General features: G+C 36.9%; 1 protein-coding gene across 2 annotated transcripts in view; it reads left to right on the forward strand.

Annotated features, from left to right (window-relative positions):
* The window catches only part of LOC106036862 (sodium channel protein type 5 subunit alpha-like), a 36,277-nt gene extending 17,296 nt beyond the window's left edge, over positions 1 to 18,981 (forward strand). For both annotated transcript variants that reach the window (XM_066991436.1, XM_066991435.1), the window contains 13 exons: positions 139 to 492; positions 2,315 to 2,749; positions 3,829 to 3,975; positions 5,121 to 5,241; positions 7,674 to 7,828; positions 8,460 to 8,633; positions 8,855 to 8,962; positions 10,597 to 10,875; positions 11,561 to 11,614; positions 13,430 to 13,571; positions 14,199 to 14,299; positions 14,703 to 14,973; positions 16,658 to 18,981. In XM_066991436.1, the coding sequence (XP_066847537.1) occupies positions 139 to 492; positions 2,315 to 2,749; positions 3,829 to 3,975; positions 5,121 to 5,241; positions 7,674 to 7,828; positions 8,460 to 8,633; positions 8,855 to 8,962; positions 10,597 to 10,875; positions 11,561 to 11,614; positions 13,430 to 13,571; positions 14,199 to 14,299; positions 14,703 to 14,973; positions 16,658 to 17,853 (3,537 nt within the window). In that variant the 3' untranslated portion in view covers positions 17,854 to 18,981. The remainder of the gene's footprint in view (positions 1 to 138; positions 493 to 2,314; positions 2,750 to 3,828; positions 3,976 to 5,120; positions 5,242 to 7,673; positions 7,829 to 8,459; positions 8,634 to 8,854; positions 8,963 to 10,596; positions 10,876 to 11,560; positions 11,615 to 13,429; positions 13,572 to 14,198; positions 14,300 to 14,702; positions 14,974 to 16,657) is intronic.
* The last annotated feature ends 1,614 nt before the right edge of the window (positions 18,982 to 20,595 follow it).

A 20,595-nucleotide genomic window follows, 5' to 3' on the forward strand; every position in this document is an offset into this window, starting at 1 on the left:
TGCTAGTGTCACAGTGCCATAAACATTATATTGATGGAGGAGCTCCGAACATTTATAGAATAGTTTTGCAGGCCTGAACAATGCAAAGGTGGGTTATCTTTGCTGATGTCTAACACAACTTTTTATGTTTTTACACAGCTGAGGGTCTTCAAACTGGCAAAGTCCTGGCCAACTTTAAACACTCTTATTAAAATCATTGGTAACTCTCTGGGCGCGCTGAGTAACCTGACCCTTGTCCTGGCAATCATAGTTTTTATTTTTGCTATAGTAGGAGTGCAACTTTTTGGGTCAAACTATAGAGACAACATACTTAAAATAAACAAAAATGGCAAGCCACGCTGGCACATGATGGACTTTTTCCATTCGTTCCTCGTCATTTTCCGAATTCTGTGTGGAGAATGGATTGAAACTATGTGGGACTGCATGGTGGTAGCTGAAAAACCACTGTGCCTTCTTGTCTTTCTGCTGGTCATGGTGATAGGAAATTTAGTGGTGAGTTTTCCAATGTTTTATTCTCTTTATCTCATCAATGGTAGAATCAACTTTACTGACAAAAAGTAGTCCCCCAAACACATGTAGAAGAGTTACCTGTGTCTGCTATAGTCTTTAAAAGCCTCTTCTACCTTTTGGCATTGAGTTGCTATCCATATTTTCATATTTAGTATTTTTTCTGCACATAACATCACTTGACCTTTCCATGTGCAACTTGAAACAGGAAACAGCTTTTCTTCTTGGGATTTGGATGTAAAAAATCAGCAAGTATTATGACTTACCTGCATGAATTAACAGAGCTAAATGCTTAAGTCTCTCTGTAAATTAATTTTTTTTTTTTGTGGCTTTTTTTGTTTGTTTGTTTTAAAATTTTATTTTTCTAGGATTCACAAGTGTATTGAATTCTTTATCAGCAAATAGCAGAATCTACACTGCTATCAATAAAATCAGGATTTTCTTTATTCATCTGTATAAATGAATCCTCTGAATGTCTATTTACATGCAAGAGCTACAGCTTATGCCAATCACTTCCATGAAGATCCTGCTGTGGATCCATGCTCTTGATCCATGCTCTGCACAGCCTCATAAACCCATGCAGGGGTTTAGGGGGAAAGCTTCCTTCACAGTCCCCTTCAGTCAATTCTTACTGCCCGAATCATAAAAATGTTTTTTTTTAGCTTTGTTTCTCATGTCATTCTTCTTATTATTAATATACCCATCTTCCTTTAATTTAAGAAACTGCTGAAAATAATTAACTTTAGGTAGTGCTTTATAGAAAATATCTGTTCCGTAGCTGAATCCCAAATCCCCAGGTTTAAAGTCCTGCCTCTTTTATGCCTTGATGATCCATCTTGGTGATGAAATGCTGAGTGATATTCTTATAACATAATGTTAACTGTCAAACAATTAAGTACTTATCCTATGCTTCTTGTTTATGTTTTCTTATTATGAAAGATAACAGTGAGATATTGAAGAGTGAAATTTATTCTAACCTAAGGTGAATAACTAAGACAGATGGAGTGAATTGGTCTCTGGAGGTCTAATGTTCTCTGCTGACTGTGGAGGTTCCTGGATGACTCAGGGTGGTGCTATTTGCCCACTTCTGATATGACAAAAATTGAGCAGCATAAGTCTCATCCCAAATAGCATCAGAAGGCTAATTCTGAAAAAAAAAAAAAAAAAAAAAAAAAAAACCCACACATGACAACTAATCAACCAAGCTAACAACCACAACAAAAAAACAAACGCCTGTTTTATTCTCCCATTCCTTAAAAAAAAAAAAAAAAGAAATGAAAAGAAAAAAAGAAAAAAGGTGTTTGAATTTATTTCTTTTAAAATGTTCTCAAAAACAGGGAGAAAATCTCACTTTGATTTACTCTCGATTCTGATTTTTGCAACAGTGTTGTACATTTAACAGAATTGCTAAGCCTGAATCTGAGTGTACATTTAATTTTAGAAAAGTGTTCACAGAGACCTGATTTAATTGTAGTTTGAAAAAGTAATCATTATTAAACCGACTGGCCATGACTGTAGTCTTTGTTACTACTATAACCTTTGAAAAGTTGTTTTGGCCAAATAATTAGGTGCCATTTTAAACAACTTTTGGGGGAAGAGGGACATGAGAATATTAAGCTTTCTGAAAGAGAAATTTACTTAATCAATTGTAATGTGATCAGTCATAGCCATTTCATTTTTGCTTTCTTTCGGTTTGCTCAGTAAGACTGAGCTTTGATAGCATCTGTCTTCTTCAACATTACAATTTAGACTTCTTTAATGCTATTCTCCAGGCTTTTTATTTTATCATTATTTCAATGACTTTCAGGTCCTCAACCTTTTCATTGCACTGCTGCTGAATTCCTTCAGTACTGACTGTCTCCAGACAGCAGAAGACGATGGAGAGATGAACAATCTTCGGATTGCCTTTGCTCGGATTAACAAGGGATTCCACTTTGTGAAGAGTGTTACGTGGGACACCTGTTGTGGAAAGCTCAGGCATCTAAAGAAAGCACACAGAAAGAAAAACAAATTGACAGCCCAGAACCCACTTGGTCTGGGAAAAGAAAGACAAAATTCTAAAGAGAATTACAATAATGAATGGGGTGAAAAAAAATGGGAAAACTGTGCAGGGCTTGAAGATTTTATTACCAATCCCAATGTATTTGTTTGTGTCCCTATTGCTGAGGCAGAGAATACAAGTGATGGTTTTGAAGATGATGATAAACTGAGCACATTTACAGACACAGAATACAGTAAGCAGGTAATACATTTCTTTGTTTATGTTGACATACTAAGGTGCATATATATTGAAGGATGCATGTATGGTGGAAGACTGTCTCTAGCAGAACAGGGTGGCATACACTGATCCATTTCCAATGAGTTACCAGATTTTGAGTTAGAAACAAATAAGAATATTTTGAATGAGGGTAACTTGATCGCTTGGAGCCTTTTAAAATAAATAATTATGGTCCTAAAAGAAAGACCATAAACTTCTGGCTTCACTGCAGGAATTCCTGGTTGACATGCTGTGTTATGCATGGATAATTACAGAATTCATGGGTTGTCCATGGGAAATTGTGGTAATCCTTTGTGTCCTTGGAATTTTGTATGTTAAACGTGAAATAAATAATGCAAACTATTTTGCTATTTTCTGGATGACAAAGCAAAAATACACAAAGGACACTATCATGGATTCATAATATTCAGACTTACAGCCCTGTGCCATTCTTTATCTTTCATCCTTGCTGTCTATATGGTAATATATATATAATATGTAACTATAATATATATATATAACATATAACTATATAAGTAATATAATATATAACTATATAGTAATTATTAATAACTATATAATTACTATATAGTAATTATTAGAGCAAGGTAGAAGTATTAAGTATGGGCTATCTCCATTGAGGTCATGTTTCTTCCATGATAGCATATACTATCCTATTTTTTTGTTTGTTTGTTTGTTTTTCTGATTTTATTTTTCAGTTCTGATTTAACCATATAATATCCCCTTTCTTGTGTTAATGTTTCCTGCCTGAAGTTTCCATCTCAATCCCCATGCGTTCACTTCAATAGTCTCTGGGTCCAGCTTTTGACTACTTCACTGAATTATGAATTATTAATTCCTTAGTTTGCTGCATGGCCATTAGGAAAAAATTCCCCATCTCTATCCTTAGGTAAAATCAGAAACTCAAAAAGATCATATCTTATGACTTTTGACCAGAGAAATCCTCTTTAATTGAAGTGTACATCTTATCTTTCTTTCCCTTCCAATTTACCCATTCCCCCAAAAGAAAAAGAAAACCTTGCTAACCCACAGATTATTTTCAGGAGGAAAATCATCTGAGGCAAAGGGGAGAAAGAGGGAAAAATTCAGGAAGCTGGAGCAAGGGGTCAGGACTTTCCTCTGAAGAATTCAGCGTGCTTTACCTAGGAAAAGATAGGAAGGCTGAACCATCATCACCAGAGCAAAAAGAGGTAACATATGTATAGAGAGATTTTATATGACATTGACTTTCCAATACTGGTCAGGCTTGGCTACATTTCTGCTCAAAGATTTGCTGGAGTGGATTTCAGTGGCGGCAGTGGCACTGAGCTTGCAGTAGCCAGTCTGGCTGGTTAATGATGGAGCCAGAATTCTGTGAATGAAAATGAAACCATGCTGGGTTTCTACAAATTGATTTTAAGAAAAATGTATGTATAGGAAAGATAAAGATTTTAGAAATGGAAAAACTACAAAATAATTTGATTCAAATAAATACTTTATAACATTTTCTGCTGCTTCCCATTTCTTGAAATCGGAGTCCACAAAAAAAAAAGGAGGGGGGGGAGGGGAGAAATAAAAGGTTGTGTGTGTCATAAAAAGAGAGAGATATTTCCAAGTAAGAGTAGGAAATTCCAGCAAGTTGCTCTGTGTCCTAAATATCTCAGTTTCAAGAAATGTAATACTTGAAATGAGTTGTTCATTATGAAATTGAAGTCAGTAGTTATTCATAAATAAATTAAGATGAATTTTGAATAATGTAAATGTTCAAGAAAATAATGTCTGCTCCAGCAACAGAGAAACATGAAAATAAAAACAAAAGCACAGAGTAAGTCGTTGGTACCAAACAGATGACTCATCATTCATTTTATATTGTGTGAGGGGACAGAGAAAAGCTTTGGAACTGAAGAATATGCTATATGTTTCCGATTTTTAATTCATAAATACTATCATGGGTGTTCAGTTCCTGACAGAAGGTTATATTTATCTGTTTTTCCTGTTTAATGCATTTTCTTATTTTTCTGGGTTTTACCCGGCTAAAGCTTATCCCTCTTTGAGGTCTATGTGCACTCGTAAGCAAGTTAAAATCTCTAATTTATGAGCTTATTAAACAGTTCAAGCTGGTTCATGCATGTAGATACTGTAAGTATATGACTTTGGCTCCTGGTCAAATGTACCTATTGTTACTTCAAAGCTCATATACTTTTAAAGTCACAAAGTCCATTCCGTTACTAACCCTATTTGAAATATTAGCACATACTCAAGTTTTTATTTTGAATTTTATTTGCTCATGGATGAATTTATTCATTTGGAACTGAATGTAGGAAGAATCAACACCTGATCTTATTTTGCTTGGTAGTTTGACAGTGCCAGCTCCTCTGAAGGCAGCACAGTGGATCTGACAAATCCTGAAGAACTTTTGAGGCAGATTCCAGAGTTTGCTGAGGACATGAAGACTCCAGAAAAGTGTTTTCCAGAAGGTAAGGCTCTCCTGGTTACATGGCTGGAAAGTGAGAAATATCAAAAATAAACCTGTTTCTCTAGCAATGCTGAGCTGATAGGGTGAGATTAATTTCACTTAATTTTAGTTGTCGACTAATGGCTTAATCATTGTTCTCTCTATTGGATGGAGAGATTGTGGCACCTGAAAAATAAACTCCCTCTCCTTAAAAACCAAGGGGAATGCTTCTAACTGGGACCTGGGCAGTGGCAAAGACCAGACCCCAAAAGTGGAGATAATTATAGTAAGGCAAGGTAAATTCCACCCTACTGGACAGAATCAAAGTCACTTTAGGGGATCAGATCTCAGCTGACAATGGGTACTGGAATAAGGCATTTGGCACACAGATATGTTAATGCCTTGCAACTGGATAGATGTTTCTTCCTTGAATAGTGATTCATGAAAAATAACAACAAAAAAAAAAAGAGTGCAACAAGCAGAGAGAATCTGTTAGGATGAAGGTCAGTTTCTATAGGACAATAACATGGGAATCCCTTATCAAATCTTTGTACAACATCTAGCTGTACAAACTGTCCTTGCAGGTTGCGTTCACTGCTTTTGTGAAATCTTCCCGTACAAAGATGAAACAACAGCATGTGGTTTTCATAAGAAGAAAAGAAATGGCTCTCAAGATTTTTCTCAGTAGCTATCACTACTGACAGCCAGGGTTAATCACTGTCCTTCCAGTATTAGATGGGAGAGAATAAACTTAAAAAAAATAAATTAAAAAGTCAGCTGTGGGTTCATTTGTTGCCAGCGCTTCAACTTTCTGCTTTGCTCTTTGCTTGCCCAATCAGCCTGTCTGACCACCGTTTCCATCCATTCATCTAAATTCTCCTTGATTTAATTGTTTTCCATCCTTTCAAGCTTCCTTATATCACAAAATGATCAGGAGGGACTTTTCCAGCCTTGCATATGTGCAGCCTAGCAGCAGCTCCCACTGCACTCTGGCCTTGCTTTCTTCCCTGCTCCCAAAGGCAGAGCCTTCTTCTTGCCCCTACCTTCCCACTCAAGCGCTATTTCCTGGGTATTTTATCTGATGAGAATACAGATAAATCAAATCTGGCTGTAATTGTTCCCATCCCCTCATTGACCTGTTCTGCAGAGCTGGCTTTTTTTTTTTTTTTTCTTTTTTTTCCTATGCCCTTTTTGGGTCAATGAAACTTCTAATGCACAGTTTTGGGATTGAATCGATAAGTGAAGCACGTAGAAACTATTTGAAGTTAGAGATGTTTTTGCACCTGAATGCTAAGCACTCCCTGTGTAGTTAAAATATATTATTACTATTATATGCTATACATGATAAATCCTGAGAGATTCACTGTATACGCATTGCAGTTTGCATATTGGTTTAATAAAACTAATGTCAGATTTCTGATATTCGGGATTTTTTTTTTTCAAAACTACTTTATAAATGGCATTATTTGTCAATGCAGCTGTTTGAACAAAAGAAATGAAGATTTTTTTTTTCCCTGCTCCAAAGAAGAACTGTGAAACATCTTGTTTCATACTCTGTAGTCCTAGGCTGGAGTGTGTTTGCTGTGGCAAAACTGTTAAGAGACCTCAGCTGAAAGTGTAGCAAATCTGTACCTAACACAGATTTCTGCACAGAAAGGTCCCTATCTTGAGCAAGTGCCATTCCTTGCCTAATCTCAAATCTCAGATCCACATCACTGGAGAAACTGAGATTATTAAAGGAAATAAAATCTTTTTGTTTGTTTGTTTGTTTTTCCTTCACAATTTATATACTATCATATATATGAGTTATATATTATTATATAATATATATCTGTATAAGATACAAATATGAGATACAGACGTACATGATTTTCATGCTTGGAAATGACAGAAGCACTAACATTTTTCATAATAATGAAAAGATGAGTTATTCTAGAGCACACAGCAATGAAAATTTTGGCTAAAGTGAATCTATCCTTGGCAAAATGAATAAGCATCCAAATCCAGCATTTAACACCTTCCCTTCTGCAAGAAGTATTAAAAATCACAGAAGTAATCTGGTGAGCTTGAAAAGAAATATTTCTTTTTATGGAGCCTATATGCCAGCTAGAAGGTGACATATTCTCACAGGTTATATGATATAAAATACGTCGCTCTATACATTCAAATAGATGAACAGTATTTGAAAGATGATATTATGCTGCAGTACTAAAGATAACTGTACGTCTTTGTCTCTTAGCTTTTTTGTTCTGGTGTACCGGAAATAAATAGCAGTTAAGAGGAAAACAAAATTATGTTTCCTTACTTTTTTTTGCATGGCAAAACGTGAAAAGCAGCCTAAGGTGGTGTGTTTATGTTGACCCTGGACTTTCCCTTGCCCCAGAAGTTTCCTGAGCAGCCTTTCATCTGCATTCATTTTCATTACGTACATTCATTGCTGTCTCTCACTTTCAGGTTGTGTTCGATACTTTCGTTGTTATAAGGGTAGTGCCCTAAACTTTGGAGGACAAACATGGTGGAATCTGAGAAAAACCTGCTACCAAATTGTTGAACATTCCTGGTTTGAATCCTTTATCATATTCATGATTCTTCTGAGCAGTGGAGCCTTGGTTCGTGTAGCACAATTTCATGTATTTCTTTAGGAGCATTTTTAGCTTTAATTGCACCCAGACAAGTTGCTTTCAGCAGAAAACATGGGGTATATCTTTGAACTCATCAGGAGAGAAAGGAAGAGGTTTCTCAGAGCAGTCATTTATTCGCTATTGTAGTAATTGCAAATTTATTATTCATACTATTACAAATTAGAGAGAGAGCAATGCTAAAAATATGCAGCTCTCAGAAGCTGTTCCCATTCTGGTTGTATACTGGATTTTTCTGGCTTTTGCAGTTGTGAAATATAAAGTTTTTTATATATCATTAAAATAAGTAAATGACATTTAGTACTTTAGTTCTCCTGAAAGCATAAAGTTCTTGAAATTAATTTCTAAAAATATACTTTCTTCCTGGGATCCCAGTGTGCATGTTCTGTATGTGTCCACAGAGGTGTACAATATAGAGAAAAAAGAAAGAGAAGGGACAGGAAGAATTACAAGCTTATCAGACATGCTTCTGAGTAAAAGATGGGGTTCACATCTGCATAAGTTAAATATTGAATGATGAAGGGGTCTTATTGATTGTAGACTTTCATTTTCTAAAGCTTGTCTCTGACTTTTAAATTTTATTTGTATATTTTGATTTCAGGCATTTGAAGACATCCATATAAATGAGAGAAAACACATTAAAGCTATGTTGTCATTTCTTGACAAAATGTTCACTTTCATCTTTGTTCTGGAGATGCTCCTGAAATGGGTGGCTTATGGCTTCAAGAAGTATTTCACCAATGCCTGGTGCTGGCTTGACTTTCTTATAGTAGATGTGAGTTCTGCCGTCAGCATTTCTACACAGGTCCTGATGCAGGACTTAGCAGCAGAATCACTGTTTTTTTTCTGGATGTGAAATTAAGAATGATGCTTTCACCTCGAGTAATGATGGCTTCAGGATATTGCACTCTGGGCACTGATTTTTTTTTTTTTTTTAAGGAATAAAAAAAGCAGACACCAAAGGTTGCTAATACTTTATTTTATCTCTCCATTCAGGTCTCTTTAATAAATCTCTTAGGTAGCTCATTGGATGCTGTGAAATCTCTTAGGACTCTCCGAGCTCTGAGACCCTTAAGAGCATTGTCAAGATTTGAGGGGATGAGGGTAAGACTGAATACAAATTAATGCCTGACAGCACTAATAAGCATGTAATGGAATCATAACACTGTGCATTTATGAGGTTCATATGTCTGCACCAAGTTAAGTTTAGGGTTTATAAAAATGAGTTTTTAAAGGGCACCTTTTCTGTGCTCCTCTATACCTGGCTGCTCCTTACAGATTTTGTTCGAGTGATCAATCCCAAATGCTGTTGAAACTAAAATGAGGCTAGGCAGAACTTTGTTTCTTTGCCACTTAGTCATTCCCGTCTTCCTGAGACAACCCAAAATAAAAGAGAATAAGAACTGTGAGCACAGTTTTCGTTCTTAAATGGTCACGGAAAGCTAATTTAGAGGAAAGAATCCTTTCCATTCTGCAAGTTTTTATTGGACTGATTTACAGAAGATTTAGACTGTTAAAACATACTCTGCCCAAATTATTGTTCCAAATATAATTATTCTTACAAAAAGTGAGAGTGTTTGTCTTTAGAATATTTGCTGCCTTCTTCCGTCAAAGGAGCAGCTGGAACAATGTGAAGCTGTTGGATGTGACTTTGATTAGAAACCTAACCTTGCACAAATGCAGAGAAAGTCTCCCTCAGTCATATGCAAAACTTCTGCACGCCGTAATGTGAAACAGCAGTGATAACCACTGCTGTGTTTGGGCAGGAGTTTGGTCTATGCAATATACTCTGGTCTGTGACCGCCGATGATGTATGTGCTTGTGGTATCACTATCACACATTTACATGGGAATGCAGCCTCAACGCAGCTGAGATATAGATTGCCTTTGGACATCTTTTGGAAGTGAAATGGAAAGCTCGCCAATTGCAATATTGTCAAGAAATTGATGCATTCTGGTAATTTAGCACCAAAATTTCCATGTCTGAAGTAAATTTTGAACCAGGTATCATCATACTTTCTGTCATGCTATGCAGAATGCTTGTGACACAGTTTCCAAAAAGCTTCAGAATGCTTTTTCATTCTTCTGTTTCTTCATCAAGTTCTTTGCTACCTGACTAAGTTCACTGCTTGTGAAAACTCAGATGCATGGTCATTGTTTCCTTACACTGCTCTGTTTTATGAAGCAATTCATTATGTCTTGGTATGAACTTAAAACTTACATGGACATCTTCTGTGTTCCTACAGCACCTACCACAACTCAGGTCCTTAGCTCATGGTTATGGACCCCAAATACAGTGGTAACCCACTAAAAAGGGTAGATCTAACAAAATAATAGTGGAGAGTTTTACTGGTCCTTGTAAACAAACTACCTTCCACAGTCTTAATAATACAGTCCTTTGCATTCCTGCTTATGGGAGAATCCTTCATAAATCTTATGTTATAAAAGTTAAAAACAAAACACACCAAAAACAAAGAAAAGTCATCAAAAGAGGATGGACTCACATTGTAGTATACATATTTGGTGGTGGCTTGCAGCAAACCAAATCATTTCAACTCTTCCATTGAGGCCTAAGAGATACTATGCAGCTGTGAGTCTGTTCAAGGTACCCATGTCATCTACAAACAGTATTTACATGGAAAATGTTAGATTTCTGGTTGCTGAGATTACTAATTGACTGCTCGTTTTTTCACATCTTTGTTTAACTACATGTATTCTTGCTCTGCCATTTCATCCAAGGTGGTGGTCAATGCCCTCGTGGGAGCCATCCCTTCCATCATGAATGTTCTGCTTGTCTGCCTCATCTTCTGGCTCATCTTTAGCATCATGGGGGTGAACCTGTTTGCTGGGAAGTTTGGGAAATGTGTCAATATGACAGAAGAAAATTCAGTATTGAATACTTCAATCAATGACTTATCAGACTGCAGAATGTATAATAACACAGGAAAAATATTCTGGGTCAATGTTAAAGTCAACTTCGATAATGTTGGCTCTGGCTACCTGGCTCTTCTTCAGGTGGTAAGTGCTGCTTACCTTCACTTGCCAATGCCATGTCAGATGAACTTAACCTCCTGCCAACTCCTAACTCATCTCGGTGGATGATGGAAAGGAGAGATCTAACACAGCCTGCTCTTCCCTCATAGCTGGCTGTTCAAAGACCGGTGCTGTTAGCACATGCAAATGGAAAAAGGGGAGGTATTGTTATATATGGACAAACTGGACCCCACCTTTTTTAGGTGATAAAGTGTAAAAGTGCTTTTCTAGGTGATAAAGTAAGCATGAGATGGATGAGTACAGTTCCAGCCTCCAGTTTAACCTTGGAAAATAAAGCAGGTCTGTGAGCCTGAGAGCTGGAGTCGACTTCAGAAGAAAGTCTGGGGTGAATACTGACTTAATCTGCCTCAGTACAGATTTGCTCAGCCATGAGGGTTGTCAGGCCTTTAGTAAACTATGGTAGTGAAGGTTTGCCCTGACAGGATCATAAAACAGCATGGTCTGTTCCATCCTGACAAGCTTTCTGATCCTGTATGGGCTGAGGATGTCACATATAGCAGTGGCAAGTTTCCCTGAAGTCAGTTTGGTGTTATATGTTTATGACAGCAGCAGAGTCTCTTTCCCCAGTTGGTGTCATTTGGATATTGAAAATGGTATGAAGACTTTTACCCTAAAAGTTCAACACATTTGCTCTTATCTCTCATTCTAGGCAACATTTAAAGGTTGGATGGACATCATGTATGCGGCAGTAGATTCACGAGAGGTCAGTTGCCACTTACAAACTTCATTTTCTGTTAAGCACCTCTATGTGTTTCTGCAACAGCATGGTGATTTTACACTTTGAGGCCTGCTGTTTGTCTGTGCTAAAGCTTTCCAGTAATTCCTTTTATCAGCTGATGTAAACATTTTATCTGTGAATGACTCATAGTAGCTTAATGCTAATTTGTTATAATGGGAAGAGGGATTCAACTCCAGATTCACACACCTAAATGCAGTTATCTATAATGTAAGGTCTCCATGTGAGTTCACCTCCAAGTCCCCCCTGAGCTTAATGGAGATCTACTCAGTGTGCTCAGAGAGATCTAGGGAGCATTTCAGCTCACTGGCTCTCTGTACTGGTCAGCTGAGCACCTCTTTAGACTGCACTGACCCTGCTGATAACTGGATGTCTGTCAGTCATCAGGGGACCTCAAGGTCCCCACTCACATGGAGGCACCTAATTTTCACATCACCCGTCATGAAACTCGAGCTTGGAGTAAACTTGAATATTCTACAGTGACATGGTTTAAAATATAAAACCAAATTTCATCAAGAATCATGCTGTTGTGGATAAGCAATCGTTAATATACATTGTCAGGCATCACCACTAGTACCATTTTGTCTACTGTTTATGTTGCCAGTAACATTTGCTGTCTTGTCAGAAGTATCATCCAATGTTGTACAGAGCAAGGTGGTAAGTCATTGGAGGCAAAGAATTTGAAATCAAGAGGCTCTCTCAATTTGATCATGAATTTATAGGAATCAAATAATTTTAGAAGTAACCATATATAATATTTTTGTGTGTGTGTTTTGATCAGAAAAACTGTTTTCCTTGTTTTGGCTTTATTTTTATCCATAATAGCCATAAAAGGGGTTTTTTTTGTTTGTTTGTTTGTTTGTTTTGCTAAGAAATAAAAACCACATTTAAACCACATTAAACCAAGAAATAAAACCCAACATTTTTAATGCCAAGAGCCTAGAATTCTAAATGATTTACCTGATTTTTCAAGTACTAAGCATTCTACAGCTCCCGTTCTTATTGCAAGAAGGTGAACTAATGCCTCTGAAATGTTTGCAAAAATAATGTCAAGCATGTCCAATTCAGGAACTGTTTCTGTTGACTTTAGTGGGGCCTTAATCAAGTGCAAATGGTAAGATTGTAAGTCATGTTTGAAAAGGAAAAAAAAAAATTAGCTTTTGTGTGAAAAGAAATGTAAAACAAAACTAACCTTATTCACCATTAATCAAAGAATATGATTTGTTCTAAAAGTTTTAAATGCAAATACATTCACTATCAGAAAGAATTAAATTATCCTTGTCTGCAATGATCTAGCTGGAAACTATATAAACAAACATTGTGAAAGAAATCAAATTAACAAACTCTTATAGTATTAACTCTTTGTGGTACCATTATTTTAAGCCATATTTTCTTGTTAATTTTCTCTCAAGCGTTGCTCTTGGCATATAATTTCATAAGGACTGTTTTTAGTTTCAAAAAGGCTAGTAGTCAACATGAGCAAAAATCTCCCATTATTTTCTACAAAGTCCTAGAATTTTGCAGCATCTAATAATCACAGTATAAATGTTACTTTCTTCCATTATTCATGCCCTTTCCAACAGTATCATATATATACAATATTTCACAGTACACAGTATTGATAGTTTTAAGCTATATTACTTTTGTTAGAACTAGCATTAAAAGTGTAAACTTTAGTTCCTCCTGGAACCAATTTGTGAGAGGATCTGCAGAATGAAGATTATTCTCAATTAGACCTATGTTGTTATTGGTCATGTTTCTTGTCGCTTTTCATTCCTGCAGAAAAATGAACAGCCACAAATGGAGCACAGTTTATTTATGTATCTCTACTTTGTGAACTTCATCATCTTTGGATCTTTCTTTACCCTGAATCTCTTTGTTGGTGTTATTATTGACAATTTCAACCAACAAAAGAAAAAGATAAGTATATTGGTTGTGCTCCCGGGCACCTACTATATCTCCAGCAGTTCTGCTTTTAGAGAACAAGGTCATAATAGCTCTACATAATACCTATAACTTTTGTTTGCATTTACTAGAACATTAGTCATGAAGTTAGCAGAAGTAGCACACAGGGTGAGGTTCTTCCTTTTTTCTTTTCCCCTAGAGCCTGAACACCCATCTCATTCCCAGCATTTCAAAGGCAATGACATCTGCTCTTCAGCCACTTAAAATACGGCTCCTTGTCTTGGCACTCAGACGTTTTTCTAAGAAAGTAGTCTGGGACAGATGCTCTAATAAGTATTTTGGATGTTCAATAACAACAGGGTGTGGGAATCCAGGGAAACAGTTGTTACCACGCAGGTTTTCAGTAACTTTCTTTTCTTGTTTTCTGAGCTACTTAGGCTTCACCCCAGAACTTCTGATCTGTGAATGTAATGTTTATGCCACTCTGCTTTTTTTTTTTTTTTTTCCGATTCAGTTACAAATCATGAAGAGAAATAGTACCAGCAAGATGTGAAAAAGAAATGTTAGTTTTCAGTAATATGGACATCATAACTACAATAGTGCTGCTTTCTCACCAAGTAACACTGACATTTCTTTATATACTTAGGTGGGGAAGATATCTTTATGACAGAAGAACAGAAAAAATATTACAATGCAATGAAAAAGTTGGGATCCAAGAAACCTCAAAAACCCATTCCAAGACCACTGGTAAGAATGTCTGAATTCCCCAAAAGGAAAACTCATTGTGAAATTAATTTAATTCAGTTAAAAGTGCATATTTTATATATTGAATATAAATTTTATATACAGTCTTTACATTGATATTCAGACAGTACTTTAAAACAAAGTCTGTACCAAAAGGTTGTACTGAAATATTTTAGAAGTTAAATATTTATTAAGTTCTCCGCATAAATATCATTGAGTTTTATATTCAGTTTGGAACTGATTAAACTTCAGGATGGGAAGGAGTTTTCAGCCTTTCTTAAATTTCTCTATCTTTATCATAGTTAAGAGACTTAGCAATATAAAAACTGGTGCTATTTAGAAATCATGTGCAGATGAGTACTCCCTACTTTCATAACTGATGCCGGGTGTATTTGTTTTCCTCTAGAATAGATACCAAGGGTTCCTTTTTGACATTGTAACACGTCAAGCCTTTGATGTCATCATCATGATTCTCATCTGCCTTAATATGATCACTATGATGGTGGAAACCTATGACCAAAGTGAAATGAAGACTAACATTCTTATCAAGATCAATATACTCTTCGTTGCAATCTTTACTGCAGAATGCGTAGTGAAATTGGTGGCTCTGAGGCAGTACTATTTCTCGAATGCCTGGAACATATTTGATATAGTTGTTGTGATCATGTCACTTCTTGGTGAGTAAAACTGGATTGGCAAATTCTCTACTAAATTAATCATGATTCTTTTCAGAAAAAAAATACTTAAAATGTATCAACTGCAAATGGATATTGAAATAGAAATCAGAATACTGTAAAGTGTTGAGTAAAAAGAACTGCATGGTCGTAAAAAAACCCACCATAATTACATTCAAATAACATGAAATTATATATTTTTAATTCCTACTATTTTCTTGGATTTTTTTTTTAAATGAAGGCTCTGTTATATAAAATCTTTCACGATGGTTCTTTAGGTTGTTTCTCAGTATGAGAAACAGAATTAGCATACTAGTACTCTATTACGTGATGATTTGCTTTGTTAGTTTTAGTGCCAACTACGAAATCTTTGGTCAGTTAAAAAATGCTTCTTTCTGCAACCTGTGTTTTAACAGAGAATGGAAATATATAGAGAATATGAAGATCGGAGTTAGATTATAGACTCTGGAATTCAGTTTCCAGAAACTGAGGCATAGATGACTGAAATTAAGGGCTCAAACTGTGTAACAGGATAGAAGAGAACAACCCAAATGTAATAGCTTTAATTAGAAGGGATTGCAATGGAAGAATAGTGTAAAGATCTCTTCTGCCAATTTAACTATTCCAAGGCTCAGTACTGCCAAAATAGCAGAAGGCATTTCAGGGAAGAAAAATATTTAGTTTCATTATCATGAGTTATGTTTTTGTGGCAGTAAGAATATAGCTCTTCCTTAGAAAATGAAGTTTCTGGAATGGAAATTCTGAAAAATGTATCCAAAATATTTAAACCTAGAAGAGCCAGCCTCTGCTTCTAGAGCTACTAGGTCTGTCAGGTTTCATGAAAACTAATGACAAAATAACATCCATCTATGTCCCTGAATGAACTACATGCCAGTGTTAAGCACTACTTCGATGCTCCTCACTGGTTTTGCTTGTGTGTATCTTGGCTAAGTTTTCTAAATGATAGCCATGACATTGTATATATTGTTTTCTTAGTTTAGCTATCTAGAATCATGGAATCATTTTGGCTGGAAAAGACCCATGAGATCATCAAGTCCAACCATCACATAACACTGCCATGTCCACTACGAAGCCATGTCCCTAAGCACCACATCCAAAGGTCTCTTAAATACCACCAGGGATGGTAACTCCACCACCTCCCTGGGCAGCCTGTTCCAATGCCTAACCACTCTTTCTGTAAAGAAATTCTTCATGGCGTGTAATCTAAAACTCCCTTGGTGCAACTTTAGGCCATTTCTTCATGTTCTGTCACTTGTCACCTGACAAAAGAGACTGACACCCACCTTTCTATAGTTTCAGTATTTGATATCCAAATCAGAAAGTAAATGCATAACCTGCACCTGCTGAAGAATTCATGCAACCAGTGTCAAAGAAAACCATCAATCAACAAGTGTTGACAGATACGGATTTTTAAAGTTGTACATAGAGAAGTGCCTGCCATTCTTAGTGCAACAGATGCTGTCTTCTCATGGCTGAAAAATGTAGCTCATAATGCTTGATTTCTACAGCTGTTTTTTTCAGCTCTAACTGCTATTAATGGTTGTTATGCTATGCTGTTAGCACACACATCATGTATTTTCCACCTGCATAGATATTATCATTTCATCCTATAACTAGTTAAGCAAAAATGTGATATTCTAACCAGTTATTATCCTTTCTATTTTAGCTTTACTGCTTTCTGGCATTGGTAAAGCACTTGAACATTTCTTACCACCTACACTCTTCAGGGTTATTCGCTTGGCTCGGATTGGACGAATACTGAGACTCATACGGGCTGCCAAAGGAATTCGAACTCTGCTCTTCGCCTTAATGATGTCCTTACCTGCTCTATTTAACATTGGCCTCTTGCTTTTTCTAGTCATGTTCATTTATGCTATTTTTGGCGTGGCTAACTTTGCTTACGTGAAGATGGAAGATGGCATTGATGACATGTTCAATTTCCAAACTTTTGCTAACAGCATGCTGTGTCTCTTCCAAATCACAACATCGGCTGGCTGGGATGGTCTTCTCAGTCCTCTTTTAAACACCGGGCCACCGTTTTGTGATCCAAATGTGAGAGGTAGAGTAGGTGAATGTGGTAAACCTGCCATAGGAATTATTTATTTTGTGAGTTACATCATTATATCATTTCTCATTGTTGTAAACATGTATATAGCTGTTATTTTGGAGAACTTCAATGCTGCTACTGAGGAAAGTACAGAGCCTTTAGGGGAAGATGACTTTGACATCTTTTATGAAATCTGGGAGAAATTTGACCCTGAAGCAACTCAGTTCATAACTTTCTCTGCACTTTCAGACTTTGCAGATGCTCTGGCTGAACCTTTACGTGTACCGAAACCAAACAAAATTGAACTCATAGCAATGGACCTGCCTATGGTCAGTGGAGACAGGATTCACTGCTTGGATATCTTGTTTGCTTTTACCAAAAGAGTGTTAGGAGATTCTGGGGAGATGGATACACTAAAAGTACAAATGGAGGAGAAGTTCATGTCTGTTAATCCATCCAAAAAATCCTATGAGCCAATCTCTACTACACTCAGACACAGACAAGAGGAAGCTTCTGCCACTGTCATCCAGCGTGCCTACAGGAGTCATTTGCTCCAGCGCTCCATAAAGCATGCTTCTTACCTGTACCATCACAGAACTTACAGTGGTGACACTCTTGGAGATGCTGCTCCAGAAAAAGAAGGACTTATTGCATCTATGATGAGTGAAAACTATGGCAGGAATCTTGAAAAGTCTGAAACTTCTTCCTCAACATCCTTTCCTCCATCATACGACAGTGTCACAAGAGCCAGTAGTGGCAATCTGATGATTGAGAATGAACTTACAGGTCAGCAACAATCCCCAGACATTAAATAGGTCATCAGCGACAATGTTATGAAGAACTATTCACAGAAGCAGATATTGTAAATGCACATCAGCTGAGGCAGCCTTTCCCACTAAACTTGAACTGACAAAGATGATCATGATAAATTAGCCATGGTTAAGTATGCTAGCAGCAAAGTTGTAGCCTTTGATTTTGCTATTTTCAACTTTGTACTGTATTTACATATGCAGAAAAAAATGCTTTGAAAAGCATCTCCCACAGTGGTGTGTTCACAGCAGTGGCAGATAATGTCACGTCTGACATCACACCTGCTGTCTTTTAGGGACCTGTCCCAAGGGGCAGAGAGATGCTCGAGCAGCAAAAGATCTACCAGAGAACAGGAAAAGAATATCTTTGTTCATATAAATTACATAAGGAAGAGGAGCTAAAACTTATCCTTAATCTACCCCCCTATTCGATACTTTCATTACAGATCTGTTAAGTAAAAGGCTGTTGATTTTTTAATGTTTGGGGACTGATGTACCATGAACATAGCCACTGCATGATCCACAGATACACCGCAGTGTAGTGGACTTCTTCCAATGTGATCAGTCTACAGAATGTCATGGCATGTATGCTATTGTAGTTGTGTCACTGCAGCTTAATGAAATAATAAATACAATTCTTAATATTCCGGAAGTTGTACTGAACTGAGTTAAACCTTTTTTTACATTTTATCCAGGATGACTGTTTTTTTAATATTTTCTTCTGGAAGCAAGGCAGAGGCAGCCATGCTGTGTGTCTTCCTATCAGTCACTCCCTAACTAATTACATTTGTGACATGCTTTCCTCAAACTTGACAGGATGGTTAAATGTCATGCTAAAGCTCTTTCTTGTCAATGAGGTAGAGAAGAGAAGCACAAATAAGCATTTCCACAGAAGGGAAGTTGACAGCATCACCTCAACCACCCCCTTAGGCAGAGACGCAGATGGGGAGTACCCTGTGGGCACCAGCTGAGCTGCCCTTGGTCATGGTGGTGAGCATCATCCAAGGCCATGGTGTGAAGCCTTCACCTGAGGAAGATGTGTTGTGTCGGTGGTAGGAGCCTCTCCCCCTTCTGCTATTGCTTCTTTGATGGAAGGGACAGTTTCCTTACCCCTGCACAGGTTAGAAGAAACCAGAATACAAGTAATGTGGACATTTAGGAAATCCGGGTTGAAGCATTTGAGTCTGGGGTTAACATGAGACTATGGATATAATCATAAATATTTCTCGTGAAACTGTGTGCACATGGTCTCTCATGACCTTCACCACATTTTCCTTACAGAGGCCTTTGTCCTTCTTCATTTCCTTACTAGCCTGGGTTTCTCAGAAAAGCTTATGTCCAAACAATACGCGGTCTTTTGTCCCTTGCACATGTACTTTGTAGATACTTTTAGCTGATGTACTTTGCTGTCTCATGACTGTCGTGTTATCCTTTGTCATGCACTAGGCATAGCCGTAAATTACCCTTGACATTTTAATTTATTTAAATTTCAGACACGTTATATGCAAGTCAGTAGAGGAAGGTTTTTGTTTCTCTTTGTCACATAGTTGTAGTCATGCAGTCACTGTTGGGTTTGTCAGGTTCTGGCAAGATTCAGGTGCGCTTTTCTCCAGCCAGAGAAGAAACTGGGTTTTGCAACTGAGTGGGACCTGCTGTACACTCCACTTATGACACGTAGCAAGTTGCTCACTCTCTTCAACACCCCTTCTCTAAATGGTAACATTATGTTCTGTGCTGTGTTGCCTTCCTTTTCTACGTTTTTCACCTCTTCAGATTGTGGGCTCTTTGGACACAGATTCTCTTTTACTATAAATACTTAATAATGAGATTCTGTTTCAAGTTAAGACTGTCTGAAAACTGCTTGCAAATAAATATTTATACCTTTTAATTTTCATATTCTCTGTGGTATTCTTTTAGCTTCTCCTAGCTACTCCTGACATCGTAACACCTTTAAAAGTTTTGACTAATAGTCCCTCAAATTTGAAGATAAGTGCACTGTGAATCTGCTTTATACCAGAAAAGTCAACAGCTCTGTGTGAATAATACAAAGGGAACTCTTTTCCTTCACACTTAAAATTAAAATAAACAAGTAAAAAGTGATTAATAAAATTAAATGCAGAAGAACTGCACCTATCTGTAGTGGGTTTGATCTCACTACCTAAAGGACAAACATAATTAACAGGAAATAAAAATAATGGAAACGCTTGGAATGGAATTGAATACTTGCACCCCGGTCAGAAGAGTTAGAGAGAAAAAAAAAAAAAAAAGACTGTGGAAGTAACAACAACATTAAAAAAAAGCCGTTTTCTTCAGTAAAAATCAGGATCTGTATTTTAAGCTAAAGTGACTTTATCACTTATCATTATTAATGGCACCACACTGACCATGCAGTTCAGTGTCTCTCAGCTACTTGGGAAAATCCGTGGAGCTAAATTGCACTTTAAAGCAAAGAATTTTTTTTCTTCCATTTGCCAGAGACCTTCACAATTCAACGACTATGAATTAAAACTGGATTAAGTGCAGAGAAGCAATACAAGAATGGATAGCACTTTGTGTTATGAAAAGAGATCCAAGTTTGGTTTGTTCGGCTTAGAAATAACAGCTGAGAGGACACACCAGAACTCTCAGTGCATAAAGCAGGTGGGAAAATACATGCTAGGGAGAAAGGCATTTAAAATACAAATAAAATAGCCTGGAAGAAAATGGTCCTGGAAATTAGAAGTGTCTTCTGTTCTTCAGAGGATGAGG

Source organism: Anser cygnoides, chromosome 2 (genome assembly GCF_040182565.1).
Source record: "Anser cygnoides isolate HZ-2024a breed goose chromosome 2, Taihu_goose_T2T_genome, whole genome shotgun sequence".
NCBI classification, from domain to species: domain Eukaryota; kingdom Metazoa; phylum Chordata; class Aves; order Anseriformes; family Anatidae; genus Anser; species Anser cygnoides.